At 36.6% G+C, this 17252-nt stretch overlaps 1 protein-coding gene across 4 annotated transcripts in view; it reads left to right on the top strand.

Moving 5' to 3' along the window:
* The window catches only part of CDKAL1 (CDKAL1 threonylcarbamoyladenosine tRNA methylthiotransferase), a 375055-nt gene that overhangs the window by 276009 nt on the left and 81794 nt on the right, over window positions 1–17252 (top strand). For all 4 annotated transcript variants that reach the window (XM_014877962.2, XM_088168720.1, XM_088168732.1 and 1 more), the window contains one exon: window positions 11623–11685. In XM_014877962.2, coding sequence (XP_014733448.1) covers window positions 11623–11685 — 63 coding nt within the window. The remainder of the gene's footprint in view (window positions 1–11622; window positions 11686–17252) is intronic.

Genomic DNA, 17252 nt, shown 5'->3' with positions numbered 1-17252 from the left:
GCAAACTCCCACGACTCCTCCCCCCACCACTGGGTTCGGGAAGAATTTCCTCAGAGAGGAGTGGAAAAAAACCCTGTTTATTTAATAAACGAAACACTCCCCAGCACAAAGAAAACAACACCAGATGACAAATTCAGAAAGTCTCTCCTGCGAGTGGTCTCCCAGTTATCAGTCTCCAGCGCTGGGGAATGACTGCTGCAAGTCACAGAATGCAGACTCCCCGTGTTTCTTGGTGTTTCCCAGGTCCCCGTCTGGAACAGGTTCAGATGGTATTCGGGAAAGGGAGAGGAAAGAAAACAGTCCAGGGAAAAAAATTGGACTGCCTAGCTGAACTAACTAATAAGCAAAAGCAAGGGCAAAGCAAAAAGAGTAGGAGCAAAAGGAGCAAGCCAGCAAGCGAGCAATCCTCTCCTAAACACAGACCATGGGGGAGGTGAACCGGCTGATAACGAGACAAAACAAAGCTTCACTTTCAGAGTCAGTCCTGAAAGCACAGGACATAATACCCAGCACAAACAGAACACACGATTGGAGATACAAACACCACAACATCACCCTAGGACACCCAGCCTCGCTGAAAAATAATCGTTCGTGTGTCAGGCATTATTAGCTGTCCTCTGCTTCAGCATTTTTTAACTTCAGGTACCTGGACAGCAAATGGGATAACACTGCTTGTGCAAGGGACACCTTTAGTCATGTTCAGAGCTGTAAAGGGAAGGAGCACAAGTGGACCTTGTAGGTGTCCCATCAAAGAAAAGGCTGGTAAGATGACTGCTGAGCAGACAGTGAGGGAAGGTGACAGTTGAGGAGCACTCTTGCCTTTGAGCATGTTTCAGACTTTAGTGGGTAGTGATGGGGCACAAGGTTCCTGGGGAGGTCAGGTCAGAGCTAAAGCAAGGAAAGAATTCATCTGCTGTCCAATATGGATTTAGAAATACTTGATAAGGTTTCATGTTCTCTGTGATACATGACATAACCAATGGCACAGTGCATAGAGAGCAGCTTTGGGTGGCCTTGATTGTTAATGTGATTTAAATTCCCAGAAAGGAAGGTACCATCTTGTTTCTAATTCTCACAGACATAGCAGAATCGGTTATACTGCTCGCATCAGATTAACGGTGGCAATCCAAAGATCATGCAATGGGATTATGTAGAGTTATTCTTCTAAAATTAAAGAGGAAGCTGTGGAGATCATAAGGTGGGAGAAAAGGAAAGAAAAGTAAGTAGAAAAAGAAACAATGCCACTTATTCAGCAGTACTGTTTCTCCAGTCTATCATCACTATGAGCTCTCCTGTTAAGTGCTATGACTAAATGGAATTACATGCCCCAGGAATTGGATGCAGCCGTGATAGCTGCTTCTGATGCATCAATGGTTCTTGACCCCTGACACCCATCTCCTCTCCCCAGCACATGCAATAATTCGTGGTGTAACATGCAGAATGTTCTTCGTGTGTAAGAGAAACCAAGACTGATTAATGTGTTTGACTGTGTTTGACTGCTGAACCTCTGTACTGCAGTTTGTTTTTCAGCAGTGCAGTTTTATTTGCTACTTGATATTCTGCTAGAATAAAGACCTGAGTGAATATTCTCATGACAACTTTGGGAGACCAGGGAGTTAAAAATATGAAGGCTGAAGGGAAATGTAGATCATGAAGAAAAAAACCAATATATAATTCTTCATATTTTTTCACTGAACTAATGTATTATTCCAAGTAAACATTTTCCAGCAAGTTGCTTTCTAGTAGTTGTATTTACATTGTGTTCCCTTATGTTTTTTATGAGAACAGCATTTGAGGTACTGCAGAAAGCCCTACAAACCATAGATAGATATTAATTCTCTCATCTGCAAACCCAGGTATTCTTTGATGGGTTTTATTTTGATTGGTGTGTCTGCTCATTAGTGCCGTATCAATCTTTGTTACCTTCTAGATGCTTAGAAATACTTTTGCATTATTTCTTCCTGGTTTTTTGTTTGTTTTGTTTTTTAGGAACTATATAAACTGGTTGATCTATGAAAGCCTTATTCCTCCTTTCCTCTGTTTTAAAGATGGCCAAAACTACCGTTTGACTACTTTTATGCTGTATCTTTAAATCTATCCCAGTGCTCACCATTCAGCATGTAGCCAGAACTGTAGGTTTTTGCAACGAATTCAAAGGAATGTAATTACCTGTGAATAGGGGTTTTGTGGTTAGACAAAAGTACTTAGCAGAATTTTACAAATGTTTAAAGACCGTTTTATTTTAGAGCTAGAATCAGCTCAAGCTCAAACCACTTTATTTGACCATGTGCTGAAAGGAAAATATGTTTTTGTTGTTCTGGGAGACAGTTGAGCTGGTAGGTTTTAAAATAAGTCGAACCTTTTTTTAGAGCTATAAATGATTTGCCTATGGAGCTGCTGAAAATTCAGTTCATAACTGAATCTGGGAAATGAGTTAAATTGCACAGTAACAGCTGGTCAGTGCAGAGTCAGACCCCTGAGAAAGGACAAAAGTATTTATACTCTAGCCTGGAGCTGTGTCTCTTAAATCTTACACTGATATAAAATAAAAGTCTTGTGCTTTCCAGGAGCACAACTGTGTTGCTTGAGAAAACAAGTCAAAATTCAAACCTAGATTGGAAATACACTTAGGAAACCAGCTTAGTTGGTGTTCTACTTCTTTAAATTTTGGGTGGTTTTTTTACAGCAGAAACTGGTTGGAATGAAAATTATTAGCAGCTTCCTCATAAACTTTATACAAATCCAAGTTGAAAATTAGAGCATCTTAAAGTAAAGTACAACAATGAGTTCAATCTAGGTGACATTGTTAAGAAAAATAGTTGGAAAATAAAATATGGAGAATATACATATGGAAGAAGAGGTAGAGTTCTTCCTAAACATCATTGTCAGGCCAGAAGTAGTTACAGAATTTGCAAGAATTATGAAATTGCTGTTAACATCATGTAACTTTGTGGACTAAAGCTTGCAGAGCTTGCAGCCATGTGCAGCACATATGATGTATTAAAAAAAAAGTTTTGGAAAGTGTAGTCCTTCAAGATCTGTCGTGACCATGAGCATTCATTACCCATCCTCCTTCCCCTGTAAGTCTGTCTGAAAATTCTGATGGAATTGTGAGATTTTGGTGCGAGGAAGCTGAAATACTATCAGGAATTTTGAACACCACACACTCCTGTGCTGAATAGAAGGCAAGGAAGATACTCTCAAAGATAAGGTAGAATAGCCTTTGATTTTAAGAGAGAAAACAGTTTTATCTACAGTCTACTCTATTATTTTGTCCTGTTCATTGGCTTATAATGAAGTGGAAGAACCATGGAAGAAGTCTTAACTGTGCCTTTTTGTAATTTTTTCAATTTTTACTTGAATTGCATTAAGTAACTTATGTAAAACTGAAAAAAAAATCTATTTTTTGAATTTGGAATTTTAATTCACTTTATAAGCCAGATTGCTAAGAACTAAAACAGTGCCAGCAGCTGAAGTGATTAAAAATAACTTTTTTTCCCTGAAACTGGCTCTAGGCATCATAACAGAAAATTTTCAAAATTCCAGATTTCTTCAAATGAGAATGTGGTTCAGGTGTAATAGTTTGTGACTTAACACAGACAGCAAATTAATTTGTATCATGGAGGCAACTAAGCTTGTCCATCATTTGCAAATAATATAACATTTATGATGGCCCATACAAAGTTCTTTGGAAGAAAAGGACACTGAAATATCCTGAGGTGGGTTCTTGGTGACCCTTTCTTGAACTTCATCTGTCTTTGATAATCCAAGTACATTCTCTCAAAGCCGTCGCAGTCGATCAGGTCACTGTGTGCTTTGGAACTCATGTCTTCCACTGTTTTCATTGCTGCACCTGCACCTCTGGTCTTTGGGCTAAACATCTTGAAACCTGGAATTCCTGAAAACCTGGAAGTAGAGTGCAGGACTGAATAATAGATGGAGATAAAAGAGTGAGAGCAGTTGTTGTGTGTGTTGCAGGTACACTTGTGGTCTCTCTCACACAGCAAGCACTTGAGCACTGTTCCTCACAGCTTGTACCTCACTGTACCCTCTCCAGCACTTCTCTTTCTCTTCTTCTTGGAAGGCTGGAAAACTTGGTGCTGTCAAGGCTGCTTGTATGTGGTACAGCACACATATACCTCACCAGATCATAAAAAGAGTGCCTGCAGACAGGTCTGTCCTAGGCTTATGTATGCTCTGGGCATATCTATAGATGCAGATACATAGATATTTTAAAATTACATTTCATTACTAAGATGTAGTTTTCAGTTCATTCTGGTTTATATTATTGTGGAACTGGCAGCAATAACTATACATATTCAAAAACAGTCTATTCCTCGTGACCAATCACTTTATTTCTGATTTAGTGTCAATCTGATTTGAAATATGGCTGATACCCCAGGCTAGATATATCTAGATATTCAGCTAGATATTTTGTTCTACAAATTGTTTTTGACCTAAGCAGTCTTCCTAATCAGTTATAGTGGCATCCTTAGGAAATACCCACCTCATATAGACTGTAGAATTTCTACATGAATTTCAGATATAAAAATCTATCAGAAGTGAGACAGATCATTTTACAAACTATACCAAATTTATGTACCCTCAAAATGAACAAGTGCTGAAGGCTTCTTCTGAAATAAAAAATTGCTTTGTAAAAGTCTTCAGAATAAATTTTGCATCATTTATAGAATTATAGAATTGTAGAATATCCTGAGTTGGAAGGTTAATGAGTCCAACTTCTGGCCCTGTGCAGAGCATCACAGGAATCCCACCCAGTGCCTGAGAGCATTGTCCAAATGTATCTTGAGCTCTGTCATGCTCAGTGCTGTGACCACTTCCCTGGGGAGCCTGTTCCAGTGCCCAAACACCCTCGGGTGAAAGGGTGAAGAACCTTTTCCTGATATCCAACCCAAACCTTCCTTGATTCAGCTTCATGCTCTTCCTTTAGTCAACTTCTGTCTCTGGTCACCAGAGTGAAGAGAGCAGTGCCTGCCCCTGCTCTTCCCCTTGTGAGGAAGCTGTGACTGCAGTGAGGTTTCCTCTCAGTCTCCTCCAGGCTGAACAGACCAAGTGACCTCAGCCCCTCCTCACATGGCTTCCCCTCAAGACCCTTCACCATCCTCGTGGCCCTCATTTGGACACTCTCTAACAATTTAATGTCTATTTTTTATACTGTGGCACCCAAAGCTGTCCCCAGCCCTGGGAGTGTGTGCAGAGCAGAGCAGGACAATCCCCTCCCTTGCCTGGCTGGTGATGCTGTGCCTGATGACCCCCAGGACAGGGTTGGCTGCCAGGGCACTGCTGGCTCATGTTCAACTTGCCCTTGACCAGGACCCCCAGGGCCATTTCTGTGGTGCTGATTTCCAGTATCTCGTTCTTCAGTCTGTCCATACATCCAGGTTTGCCCCATCCCAGGTGCAGAATCCAGCACTTTTCCCTTGTTAAATTTAATACGATTTATGATTGCCTGTCTCTCTAATAAAAAGTATAGGAATAACAAGCACTAACCATAAGGTAAATTAAAATATCTCAAATTTAGCAGAAGGAATAAAATTCAGCACTATTTATATGAGTTTGAAGTATATTGAGTATGTACTGTGTAGCTAATATATGGGAGGTAAGAGAGAGAAAAATTGCAATGAACATGATTTAATTGAAAATGTATCTTTCAACAAATTATTGTCAGATAGATTGACAGATGTTCCTATGAAGATCCTATGCTGTTTTTTGAAAATGTCTAGTTTTCCATAAATCATAGTCTATTTTACATAAAATGTAAACTAGACTAAACCATAATCATTTGTGTTGCTATAATTCTGAAGACAGTGTTCCTTTAATGTTTGCAATCATTTTCTAGTATTAATGATCAGTAAAGCTGTGTGAAGTTTGATATATTTTGCCCTTTTAGACAATAAACACATTGCATGGAGTCAGGAAACATGTTCTAATTTTTTTTTGTTTTTTTTAAATCGTTGTGTGTAAAAAGAAGTATGCAAAATATGAATTATGAACCTATAGTTCAGTTATTATTGAAGCTGGAAAAAAAAGTCCACTATCCTGTATCATTGAGGTGAACTGCTGAATAACTATACACTAAATTATATTTTCCATGTATGGATCAAAAATTATTAGAAAGTTATTTCTTAAAGCAAGCTGAATATATGTGTGGGTCAGTAGTTGAAGTAGAATAAGGAGTTTATTTTAACTTAGTATTTCAGGTAGCTTAGGTCAAAAAGGCTAACTACTCCCCAAATTATTTGGTATGCTTCATTATAGATGGGATCAGAAAGACAGGAATAATGTCAGTAGAGGTGAGTTAGTGATAGGAAGCAGAGAACTTGTCAGGCCTGTACTGTCATTTCTGTTCTTTCAGACCTTACAGGGCATGGATGCAAGTGCAGAATGAACACCAGGTATGATTTTATCAAGAAATCTGGCTGGGGCACAATGGTTTTTTTCAGGATCATTTCTAAGCGGGTGATGCATTGAATAACTGAGATCAAAGAGAATGGTTCAGTGGTTTCTGATCACTTTTTTAAAAGCTGTTTTGCAGACCAAAAAGCAATCTGCAAACTTTGATAACATGGTGGTTCCAGTGGCTTGGCTCATATCTCTGTTGTGGTTATAGGTACACAGATTTAAGCCTTTATGGATTGAATCTCCAGGCAAGGCTTTTAAATGTTCCTTGGTTGAAGTAGTTGCTATCTCCCTCTCTGGTGTTTTGCCAAGTAATTCTGTAGAGATTAAAGTTAGTCCAGTGGGTGTCTTTGGGTAGGGTGTTACCTGCTTCATTCTAAATTATTAGAGTTCTGAGTTTGAAACTACCCAAAGCCTTTGTAGTTTTGAGATCACAGATGTAACATAAAGGAAAAGAAAGACAGATTTTTTACTGATCAGAAAATGGATCCTACTGAAGTCAGAGAATGCCATAGCACAAACATGTTAGAAAGTGCTGTTTCAGAAAAGGAAAATCTAATCTCATGGTTTTTGAGTGTCTGTTCTTCTGGAGCCTCTGTGCTTATGAAAATACTTGCAAAGCTTAATTTTTCTCCAAAAGTGTATCAGAATTGTAGTTAATTTTTTCCTTGACTCACTAAGTTTAATATGACTTTAAATTAAGCAGTTCATTAGATACTACTGAAGAAGGAAATGTGGTCTTCCAGACATGTTTGAAAGAAAAACTCAATATTGCTATTGGTTGTTTGCATGCTCAAAGATGGGGGTGGGATGCTTTATAAACTCTAAATTAAATAAGGTTCTTGTGGCAAAATACAATGGTTTTTAAATTCTGATCAGCAGTATGTAAAAGAGAAATGCAGGAGATGATTGGTAAGTGAGGGAACAGAACTGAAATAAATACATTAATCTGATTGCCTTGACACATGTTATTATTCACTGTGCTCATGAAGGAAGAGTATTTGAACAGAAACAGATACAAGTTCTTGTTACTGAAGGCAGCCCTGTATATTGGAATGATTTTAAATCATGAGAGCAAGAAAACAAAGGCAAGAGAACTTTGCTGGCAATATGTTGATGCTGAGACTTTCAGTGGAGCTGCAGAAATCTGCAGATCTGTCACAGTATTAAGCTGGAATTATTAAGAACTTTGAAGGTGAAAATAGGCTTTATAAAACTGAAAGTGAGTCTAAAGGAAAGCAGTAATACCTTCATATTGGGAGTAATTTTGTCTGTTTTATTTCTAGATGAAAATCTGATTTAAGTAGCTTCTAAGTAATCTATAATATAAATACCTCAGTGATATTGTAGTTCTCCTTCACAATAAACATTGGAGACCTACGACACCATGCTTAAAAAGAAAACAAACAAGTTTTGGGCTACATTAAAATCATCTGAAAGACAGGTAATTATCACCTGAATATGAAAAGAGGATCACAAGATAAGTGCAATATACATGTATGAGCCTACAATGTTTGGCATTTGTTATAGTGATTCCATTTGTAAAATTATTTTTCTAAAGTGTATTCTGATTATATAAATTTATTATTAGGAGACCCCTTCTTTTACCCTATTTTCACAAAATTCTATGCTGGTTTACTTGTGCTGAAAATATTTTTATTATGGTTTTAGATTCCTTCTGTACTACAGGGTTCATTGGGTTCTTTTGTTGGTTGGTTGATTTTTTTCTCATTCTGTTGTTCTTTAAAATTCTTTAAAAGTAAAATAATAATCCACAGTATAGTCCATGTAAGAAGTTTTATTATTGTTAAAAATCAGTGCATGAGAAAAAGAGTAAAAACTAGGTCACTAACTCAGCTTTATTGGTGTATAGTTCCAGACTGTTGTCAAAGGAACCTTTATTGTTACTGTACCTTAAACATATAATATGCATATTGGATGACCAATATCCCTTTAATAAAGCCCAGTAATCAAAAATCTGAGGCCCAGCAAAATGAGAGAGAGAAAGGAAATAAACAGAGAAAAGTGTGTGTTACTTGCATTTCATATCTGGTTGCAGGATGGGGGAAATAATGAGATTGTGGTAATGTGTTGTTTCCTCTCTGTTAACATAGTCTATGTGTTCTGTCCTAAGAAATGTCATTAGTTAAATGGTGGTTTCTGGTTCTTATTTTTATAAATATCTTGGACACTACTTGTCCTTTCAGAAGAAGTTAATTACTTTGGTGGATTTTAGTAACAAGCTTGAAATAACTCCGAAAAAGTATTGCTTTATTTTGGGAAACCTTTCCATCCTGGCATACTTATGTGTACAAGCATATATGGTTTTACAGTATTTATCTCAGTCCTGCAGCAGCATTCTAATCATTATAAATCTGATGTTCACATACCTTCCCTGCTAAAGATGTAAAAAGTGTTTTCTTTTTATCTCCTATATAGTGTGGTATTTTTGCAACTTTTTAAAACAGAAAACTGAAAATTTGTTTTTACAATCATATACATATGCATATTTTCTTAGTGGCTCACATCAGTAAGGGATCTGAATTTCTTTATCTATCTCGTCTCCCTGAACTTGTTTTTAAAGAAACTGCTGCAAACTAAGGACTATCTATCACCACTGTATGGCAAGCCTGAGAGAAGTACAGGGATAAACTATGAGTCTGATGTTGCTATCAGACTCCTGGAAGGTTTTTTCATGCTAATTTGGAAAGAAAATAGATTTATTTTCAGAAAGAATTAGACTATGTCCTCTGTAGGTCTGTGAGCATATTTGAAAGCAAAAGTGCTGCTGCACGTGGAACAATATGATAAAATAGTACATTTGCCTAAGTTCAGAGAGGATTTTTGAGTGGCTTTTTACAATGTGATTTTGGCAGCATTATTGGTATAGAGTAAAGGACTGGAGAATGAGAACACTGAAGAGAAAGAGTGGGGGAAGAAAACTTTTTATATTGGTCGAAGGGTACTTGAAAGGGATGTTGGACTAAGCTGAGGGAACATAAATAGGGGTATGAAGCTATGTTAAGGGAAGGAATTTCGAGTAGATATGTGTAAATAGGCAGTTTAGAAATAGAAAATAGAAATAGACCACTGGAGGAGATGAAGGAGTAGGAGCTTTTGGACTCCTTTTTTTCCACTGTATCATCTAGACATGGAGAAGCCTGCTTTACCTTCTGCTCTGTACTGCATAGAGGTGAGCTGTGAACCATGCTGCTTCTTTATTTCAAAAACTCACTATTCATGCCAGGTGACTCATGCCAGCTGTAGGAGTTGAAGGGATTACCATTGGAGCAGCGTGAATTCCTTGTCCTGTGTCTGTGTTTTGAAATACTACATATTTCTGGCTTTTTGACATCTGAGTTAAACTGCGCTTTTTGTTGTAGAAAGACAGAAATTACCACTAAGCAACATTAACTCTGTGCTTATGACATTTTTATCTCTGTATATTCAGATTCTATACAAAACAGTCAAATGCTGTTTCAATTTAGCTCAGCTAAGCATATGGGGCATCCTGGGAATTTTGGGGCATTTCTTCATCTGCATCTTGAGAAGTTTCATTTCACGTTTTTCTCCATTAGGAATTTCCATCATTTCCCCAGTCAGGAGAGTTTTGGTTTTGTACAAAAAAAATAAAGCTTTTGTGGAAAGGTAGGAAAGAAAGCATAATTTTCTATAAAAACAAAAAGTTGAAGACCATGTCATTGTGTTCTATAAGGGAAGCCATCTTAACTCTTCATCTAGCTGAGTGTGTAACCAGCATTTTGGCAAGAGTCTGAGGGTGGTTTTCTGTTGTATCATTTGACTGAGTAAGTAATTGCAGTCAAAATGAGTATGAGAGAAATAGTCTTCGATAACAATGAACAAGACTTGGACTTTTTCTGGATTTTATAGGGTTTTCTTCCTAGAAAGATTAATGGGGTTTCCATAATCCAAACTCAAGTGCTTTTGTCTTCTTCTTGCGTGATGCTTCATTAAATTAGGTTTTTTCAAGTAATCTTTTTAGTAATAATTTTCGTATCTCTTTTAAATTTATTATCACATATCTCCAAATAATTTTTGTAGCATTTTAAGTACTTTGACTCTCTACAGCGGTACTACCAGAAAAGAAGTAATTTTAAGTTGCTTAATGTTTCAATGAAAATAAAAACTATGTAAAGAAAGAAAATACATAGTTCATGTTACATGATCAAAAATTACTAAATTACCCTATAGTTTCCAGAAGTTAAAATAAGTGCTGCAGTCATGCAGCTGTCTATTTAGTTCCCAGCGTGCTGGAAACATAAACAGATTTTTCCAGCTTAGCTGGAAAACTACTTTTACAGAAACAATGGCTAAATAAGACACTTGTACAGACTACAAGCAAGGAGTTCTTGCAGTTGTCTCCCCTTCACACATTTTCCAATATGGATTGCTTTGCTTTTCCAAGCTATAAGTAAACATCGATTTTGACATAATAAAACTTTGAATCGATTTGTGACTCATCCCTGCATTAAACACAAAAAGTGTTTTTCTCATCACCATGCCCACCCTCCATAGGATACAGCTGAGAAATTCTATTTAACTTCACCTGAAATCACTGAAAGCTCTTTGACTAAATTCAGTAGGAGCTGGATCAAGCACGTTTTGTCTTTGAACTATGCTCTGAACAGAAGAATTTGTTTTCCCCTTGCTTTGGCATTAAATGACATCTCACCTATTAATTTTCCACAATCAAGGCAATGAGAGTATTAGCATCAAAAGAAATCGACAAATAATAAATTATTATTCTTCAAACTGACTTCCTTTACACCTAATCTCCTATAAGGCAATACTGCATGTATGTGCTAGAATAGCAGGCAAGTCTTTGCAAGATTGTAGCCTGATCTCTCAGTTTTGTTATCTGTATTCTAAAATACTATTCATGATATATTGTGCAAAATTTAAACCTAATCTGAATTGTTTACACATTCCACTGATGTTCCACAGATTAGTGTTTATCATTTATTAAGGATATTTTCATTAATATTGTTAATATATATGTTAATTACTTCCTGTAATAGTTAATATCCTTAACTTGCATACACTGCTCTTCATACCTACAGTTTCATTAACAAAGCAGGGAGAGAATATGTTTGTACCTGAATATAGCTTTTTTAATCAGTAGCTTCTCTCTTTCTCCTGTAACTTTTCTAATATGGCTTATTTATTAATATTCCTTTACAGAAAAAACAGAGAACGAAGGATCTGTCCCAGCTGTTTCATTCATACAATCCATATGATCATAAGGTAAGAAAAAAATATGCTATCTCTGTTTGTTAAGAAAAATTCCAAACATTTGTGGTGACTATATTTCTTGTTTATTGCAAAATTGTAAAGAAATTATAAAATTGAAAGTGCTGAGCATGTTACTTAAATTGTGTTGTCACATAAATGTTTCTTTGTTTCTTTAAACCAAGCTTGAAAAGGTGCATTTTCTGATTTGTGAAACCGATGACTCACGTTAACCTCATAGAAGTGTAATTTATAGAGTGGCACAAAATCCTGTAAAGTGGCTACATGTGGTATTGGATTCCCCTCTTTTTTTCCTCTCTGTTGAGGAACTGTGCTACCCTAGAGTACGTTGCTTTGCCTGTTGTGTCAATTAGGCCCTGAGATACATGATACTAACGAATTTTCTATCCATCACAAAAACATCGTAGGAAGAGACTGCAGGATGAACAGCATGGTGGTTGTCTGGGGGAAGAAGTAGAAACACACATCATCATTATAACTTGGTCCTTGTTTGTGACATCTGGGAAAAAAAGAGGGTCCTTTCTCATTGCAATGTGAAATAACAAAAAAAAAAGTTGTTACAGGAAGATTTTGGAGAAGCAAGAGACAGAGATCACAGTATATAGCTATATATATATGTGCTATAGCTGTGTCATGGAGTTCTAGATGTTATGCAAAAGGGAGCATTAGGCAGCAGATTGAAGGGAAGTTAAGTAGGTTTTTTAATATTTTCATGGAATTCCTCCTATCTTTAATGCCTCTGTGGGCATATTTTAACAAGTACACAAAACCCTTTAAAAAGCAGCAATATGAGTTGTCTGTCTTTGCTGCTTCTGCTTTGAGACATGTGAGTGATTTTGCAAGTGTCCATTAAAACAAAGAAAGATTTGAAACATTTCTGTTGCTGTTGTTGTTTAGACGTTTCAAGGGAAAGTTCTGAACTCTTTTTTTTTTTCTTTTCCTGGTCCTGTACCAAATACATTGGAAAAATCAGCTAAGTTTTATATTTGGGAGGAGAAGGTGGCAGAAGTATGCATGTGCATTTATCTCTTTGTATGAACACATGCACATACATGCAATATATGTGTAACTGCACATATGTTGGTGAGAAATACAATGTGTAAATTAATGGATTAGATTTATCAGTCTGGTTGTTGCTGTGAGAGTTCTGTAATTACTAGCCACTTGAAAATTTACTTTAAAAAACCGTTGTAAAACAGCAGTTATATTCTATAACTTTAATAATTATACTGAATTTCAAGTTAAATGCATCTCTGCTTAGTACTTTTTTTTAATAAATAGTCTCACATTATTTACAAAGATTGGTAAAGCTGATATTAATGGCCTGTGAAAATGGAGAAACATGAAGTATAAAGAAAACTAGTGTGATAAGATTTTGAATGGGATTGTTGCTTTTTTCAAGTGAAGCATTTTAAGGTAAATGTAATAGTAAGTCAATTAAGATCTAATAAGGAGATGCAACTGATGAACGAGAAACTTTGATATTCCTCTCCATGTCTTAATTCTCCTGTACAAAACACTTTTTATTCATAGTACAAGGAAATTCCATTATTCTTTTATTAGCACTTTTAATGGAACTTGGCCATTTGTAACTCCTGCTGTCTTCCTGCTCATATCCTTTGTGGCATTATATCAAAGTATTCTCAAATGATTTTGGCTGCAGTTGTGAGAACTTCTGCACTCTTTACAAATTAGTCATCAGGCAATGTGGAATTGAATATAAATGCTTAAATACATTTGCTTTTGATCTTAGTTTTAGGACCTTTAATATATTATTGAAAGTAGCACAATTGTTTGATGGTGATTTTTGTACCTCCACTCCTTTGTTGCTTCCAGGCATATTCTGTATACATATCTGAGAGCACAAGTGCAGGGGGAAGGACAAGTGAAAGTTTTTATTAAAGTTATGGCCTTTCCTTATTTTCCATTTGACAGTAAAGGTTTTCCTTCTTCTAACTACTTCCTATTTGTAGGCTGCAACAAGCTCACTGCAGATTTCTTTCTCTGTGCTTTTAATTTCCACCTCAGCTTCCAATTTCACAAGTGTTGCAGTCTAGGGGAGGGCTTTTAATTTTTGTATTAAATCTAACATTAGTTGGGAATACAGTTATATTTAGAGGAGGTTTTTGCTCTAGTTCTGTTTTGTTTGATTTATATGGCCAGAGGATTTGAGGACAGGGTGGGGGCATATGTTGTTTGCTATTTTGTAGGTTATTTTCAGAAAGTGTAAAAAGGAGATTTCATGATGGCTTTGTGAAAGCGTTTGTGATGCAGGATCATGGCATAAGTGATTGGAATTAGTGGCTTCCAGAATTATTACTTTGTTGATTTAAAGATTTTTCTCTGAGAGCCTTTCTGAAATAGATAGAAGAAAAACTTAAGGGTAAGTTGGTGCTTAGTAGTAGTAGTTAAAACAGATGTGAAAATCTCATGACCTACAGTGGCTGAAACAGGACTTGCTACAAAGGTTTGATAGTACTTCGCTTTATGATGGGATATCTCATAGAAAGGAGAAAAATCAATCAGAAAATCAGGAAGTGTTCGTTCTTCCATGCTCGCGTTTCGCTCACTAAACCAGAAAGCAGTGTTTTGGTGAAGTAGCTGTACTAACCTGTCTAAGTTTGTTACTATTTATGCATGGTCAGGATGCCAATGGCTCTTAGAAACAGTAACTGTTCCCCTGAAAATGTTACCTCAATATATATTTGCCCATCTAGTGTAACTTAGAGCATCCTGAAAGACATTTAAATGTTTGTGGTTCTTCATTCCCAGATGAAAACTCAGCGCTTTTATACAGGTGGAAACAAGGATTTACTTTCCCTTCCACTTCCAGGTGTTGTGTCTTCTCTTTTATCCAATGAGGCCTTAATTCAGCAGCAGAGGAGGCAGAGTTTTCAAATTACTCCTGTAGAAGGGATGGAAAAGCAGGAGATACTCTGCTGATATCAGGCAACAATTAGCTGAGCTCCTGTAGTCTTTAATGCTTAAACAAGTATAAATTATCATCTAGTTGTCTTCTCATTGTTCAGATGAAAGCACTCAACAGCAAATCTCAAAAATTGCCTTTGGTTATGTACTTATCCTATCCAGGCAGATTTGATCTTGCTGTCTTTAACCTAGTGTTACTGTGGTGCATTAAAGAGCTTCTGATTATGGAAACTGCAGGTCTTTCAGATACTGTGGGCCCAGGGTCTGTGCCACAGACAAAGCTCATTTTAGCATCAGTCTTTAATGCCTAGCAAATATATTGAATTCTTGATGTCAGACACATACAAAGAACTCATTTTCCTCTGTTTTTTCTTTTGTTGGTGTTAAAATGAACATCTTCTAAAATTCATTCTTTTCAAAACTAAGTAATTACTTAGGAAATGCTGAGCAATATCTTGTTCCAGATGTGTGATTGCCATTTGTTCAAACTTATTTCACTTAGCTTGTGTAAAAACACATAGCACTCTGTTTGTAAATGAAATCATTCCTTGTTCTGAAATACTTGCTTTTTCATGTTTATATAGAGTAGAAATATATATGATCTGGCTTTCTTGAGAGTTAAGCTCTGATTGCTGTGTAACTTTTCTCTAGTTAGCAGTAGAACAGCACCACCAGTTTTATATGTTAATCTTTTTCTAGGACCATCAGAAAAAAGATGATAAAATTGACATGCTCATAAAGCTGTACTGACAACAGCTTTAGTGTTCTAAAATGTAAAAGAAGATCATTGAGGAGCTATATTCTGGCCAGTTTTCTGCAAGCTCATTTAATGAAAGATAATGTTTGCAGACCAGTAATTTCTGCTGAATGTTTTTTGTGTGTACACTGTGAGGTTTCACTTTTCACACAGTAAGAATTTTATTCAGTATTATTTATACAGTAGATGTTTAGCTCAGAAATAATGGAATTGGAGCTCTCTCCTAAATGACCCTTGCTCTTTAAAATTTACAACCCAGTTTTTTTAAAAAGCAGTTGTTAAAGTAGTTGTTATAATAGTTTACCTGGTCAAAACAATAGGTTTTATAAGCTTAATAGGAGTTTCAAGATCCAGTATTCACCTAATGGCCAAATTCAGAAGTGTAAAGCCCTAGTTCCTTTTCTTCTTTTTGTCAGATGAGTTTAAGTATTCAGTCTAGCCCTGGAGTGGTTGTTTAAAACTATAATCCTCAATTTTTGCTCTGCAAAAGAATGTTTTTACGTACTGTAAGCACAGTATATCAGAACTACTACAAATTTTCCTGCTTTGCCTTCTTAGGAGGATAGCCAGGGATACCTTAAGGCATGTCCATACACGCCTCTGGCAGCACGGGGCTGTTACAGTGAGAAATCCCCTGAGAGCTCTGCTTAAAACTCAGATCCCTATTTGTTTCTGCCTTTTGCAACCTGAATCTCTTGCTTTACAGTAGGGCATGATCTATAAAAAATAAGGTCATGTCTTATATCCTTAGAGATTTATTTTAGCATGTACTGTGTCCAGCCTAGTATGAAATAAAGTCAACATTCATGTGATGTGAAAAGAGCTTTTTGAGAGATTTTCTCCCAACTGAAGGTGTGCTCAGGATTAAAACAGTTAGTTGCTATTTCAAAATGTGCTGTAATTGATGTAATTCTGCTAAAATTATTGTAAAATCTTTCAGCCTCATGCTTCTAGTATTCTTTATTAATGTGTTCTGAAATTGTTAAAACACTCAAAAGAGTAAAACCCCCTAGACAATGCTTGTGTGTTTGGCAGGTTATATGGACCACTGTATTATGATACACAATTTGACAAAAAAATTTTTTTTTGTTGTTTTTGGGGGTTTTTTTGTCAGCTCTTAGCCTCATAAGCAATTTTGGGAAGCAAGGAGTTATGTCCTGTTGTCTTTGATAAGGGAAGATGTGTGCATAACTCACTCAAGGAACATTAATAACAAGATTATATAAAGCTATTCTTAAAGTAGTGATGGCTGCTGCCACTTAGAGACCTATGATGTTTTCAAGCAATTATTTCAATAGTAAAGAGACCCTATTTTCAATGACAAATAAATAATCTAATGTCCTTAAATTTTCCTTAAGAATTCTGCTGAGTTCTTTAGGTCTCCTGGACAGCTGACACTTTGTGTCAGAATTTTTTTGAAAATTAGGCTACCATGGAAAGAAGCTGTAAGTTATGAGGGGGTGAAACTATTTTCACAGTGAAACAGGCAGGGGCCACTATGAAACAGGTGGGATGTCTTTTGGCACTGCCTTAGGACACATATCTGTATGCTCTAAGTGGTTTTAATTGACAATAACACAACATATTAATCATAGCAATGCTCAAGGCTGTGGCATTGTCTAGGAATCATCATGGGCACCTGTGTGAAACATAAAATATTGAAAAGCAAGTGTAAAGTGCCAGGTGAAGAGTGAGGGCTTGGAGTCAGCTGGCTTCTGATAAAAAAGCCCTGCATTCCTTCCACCTCTGTGCTGTTCTGGTGGCCTCTGGGAACAATTGGCTGTGGCAGGGGAATGGAGGGTGTGGTGGCAGTACTGAAAACCAGCAAAACTGTCTTCACCGGGATGAGGACTCTAGTTCAACAGCAGAAACAGGG

This window comes from Sturnus vulgaris, chromosome 1, assembly GCF_052056855.1.
Source record: "Sturnus vulgaris isolate bStuVul1 chromosome 1, bStuVul1.hap1, whole genome shotgun sequence".
Lineage (NCBI taxonomy): Eukaryota > Metazoa > Chordata > Aves > Passeriformes > Sturnidae > Sturnus > Sturnus vulgaris.
The sequence above is the reverse complement of the archived record's forward strand: the minus strand, read 5'-3'. Positions and strand labels throughout refer to the sequence as shown.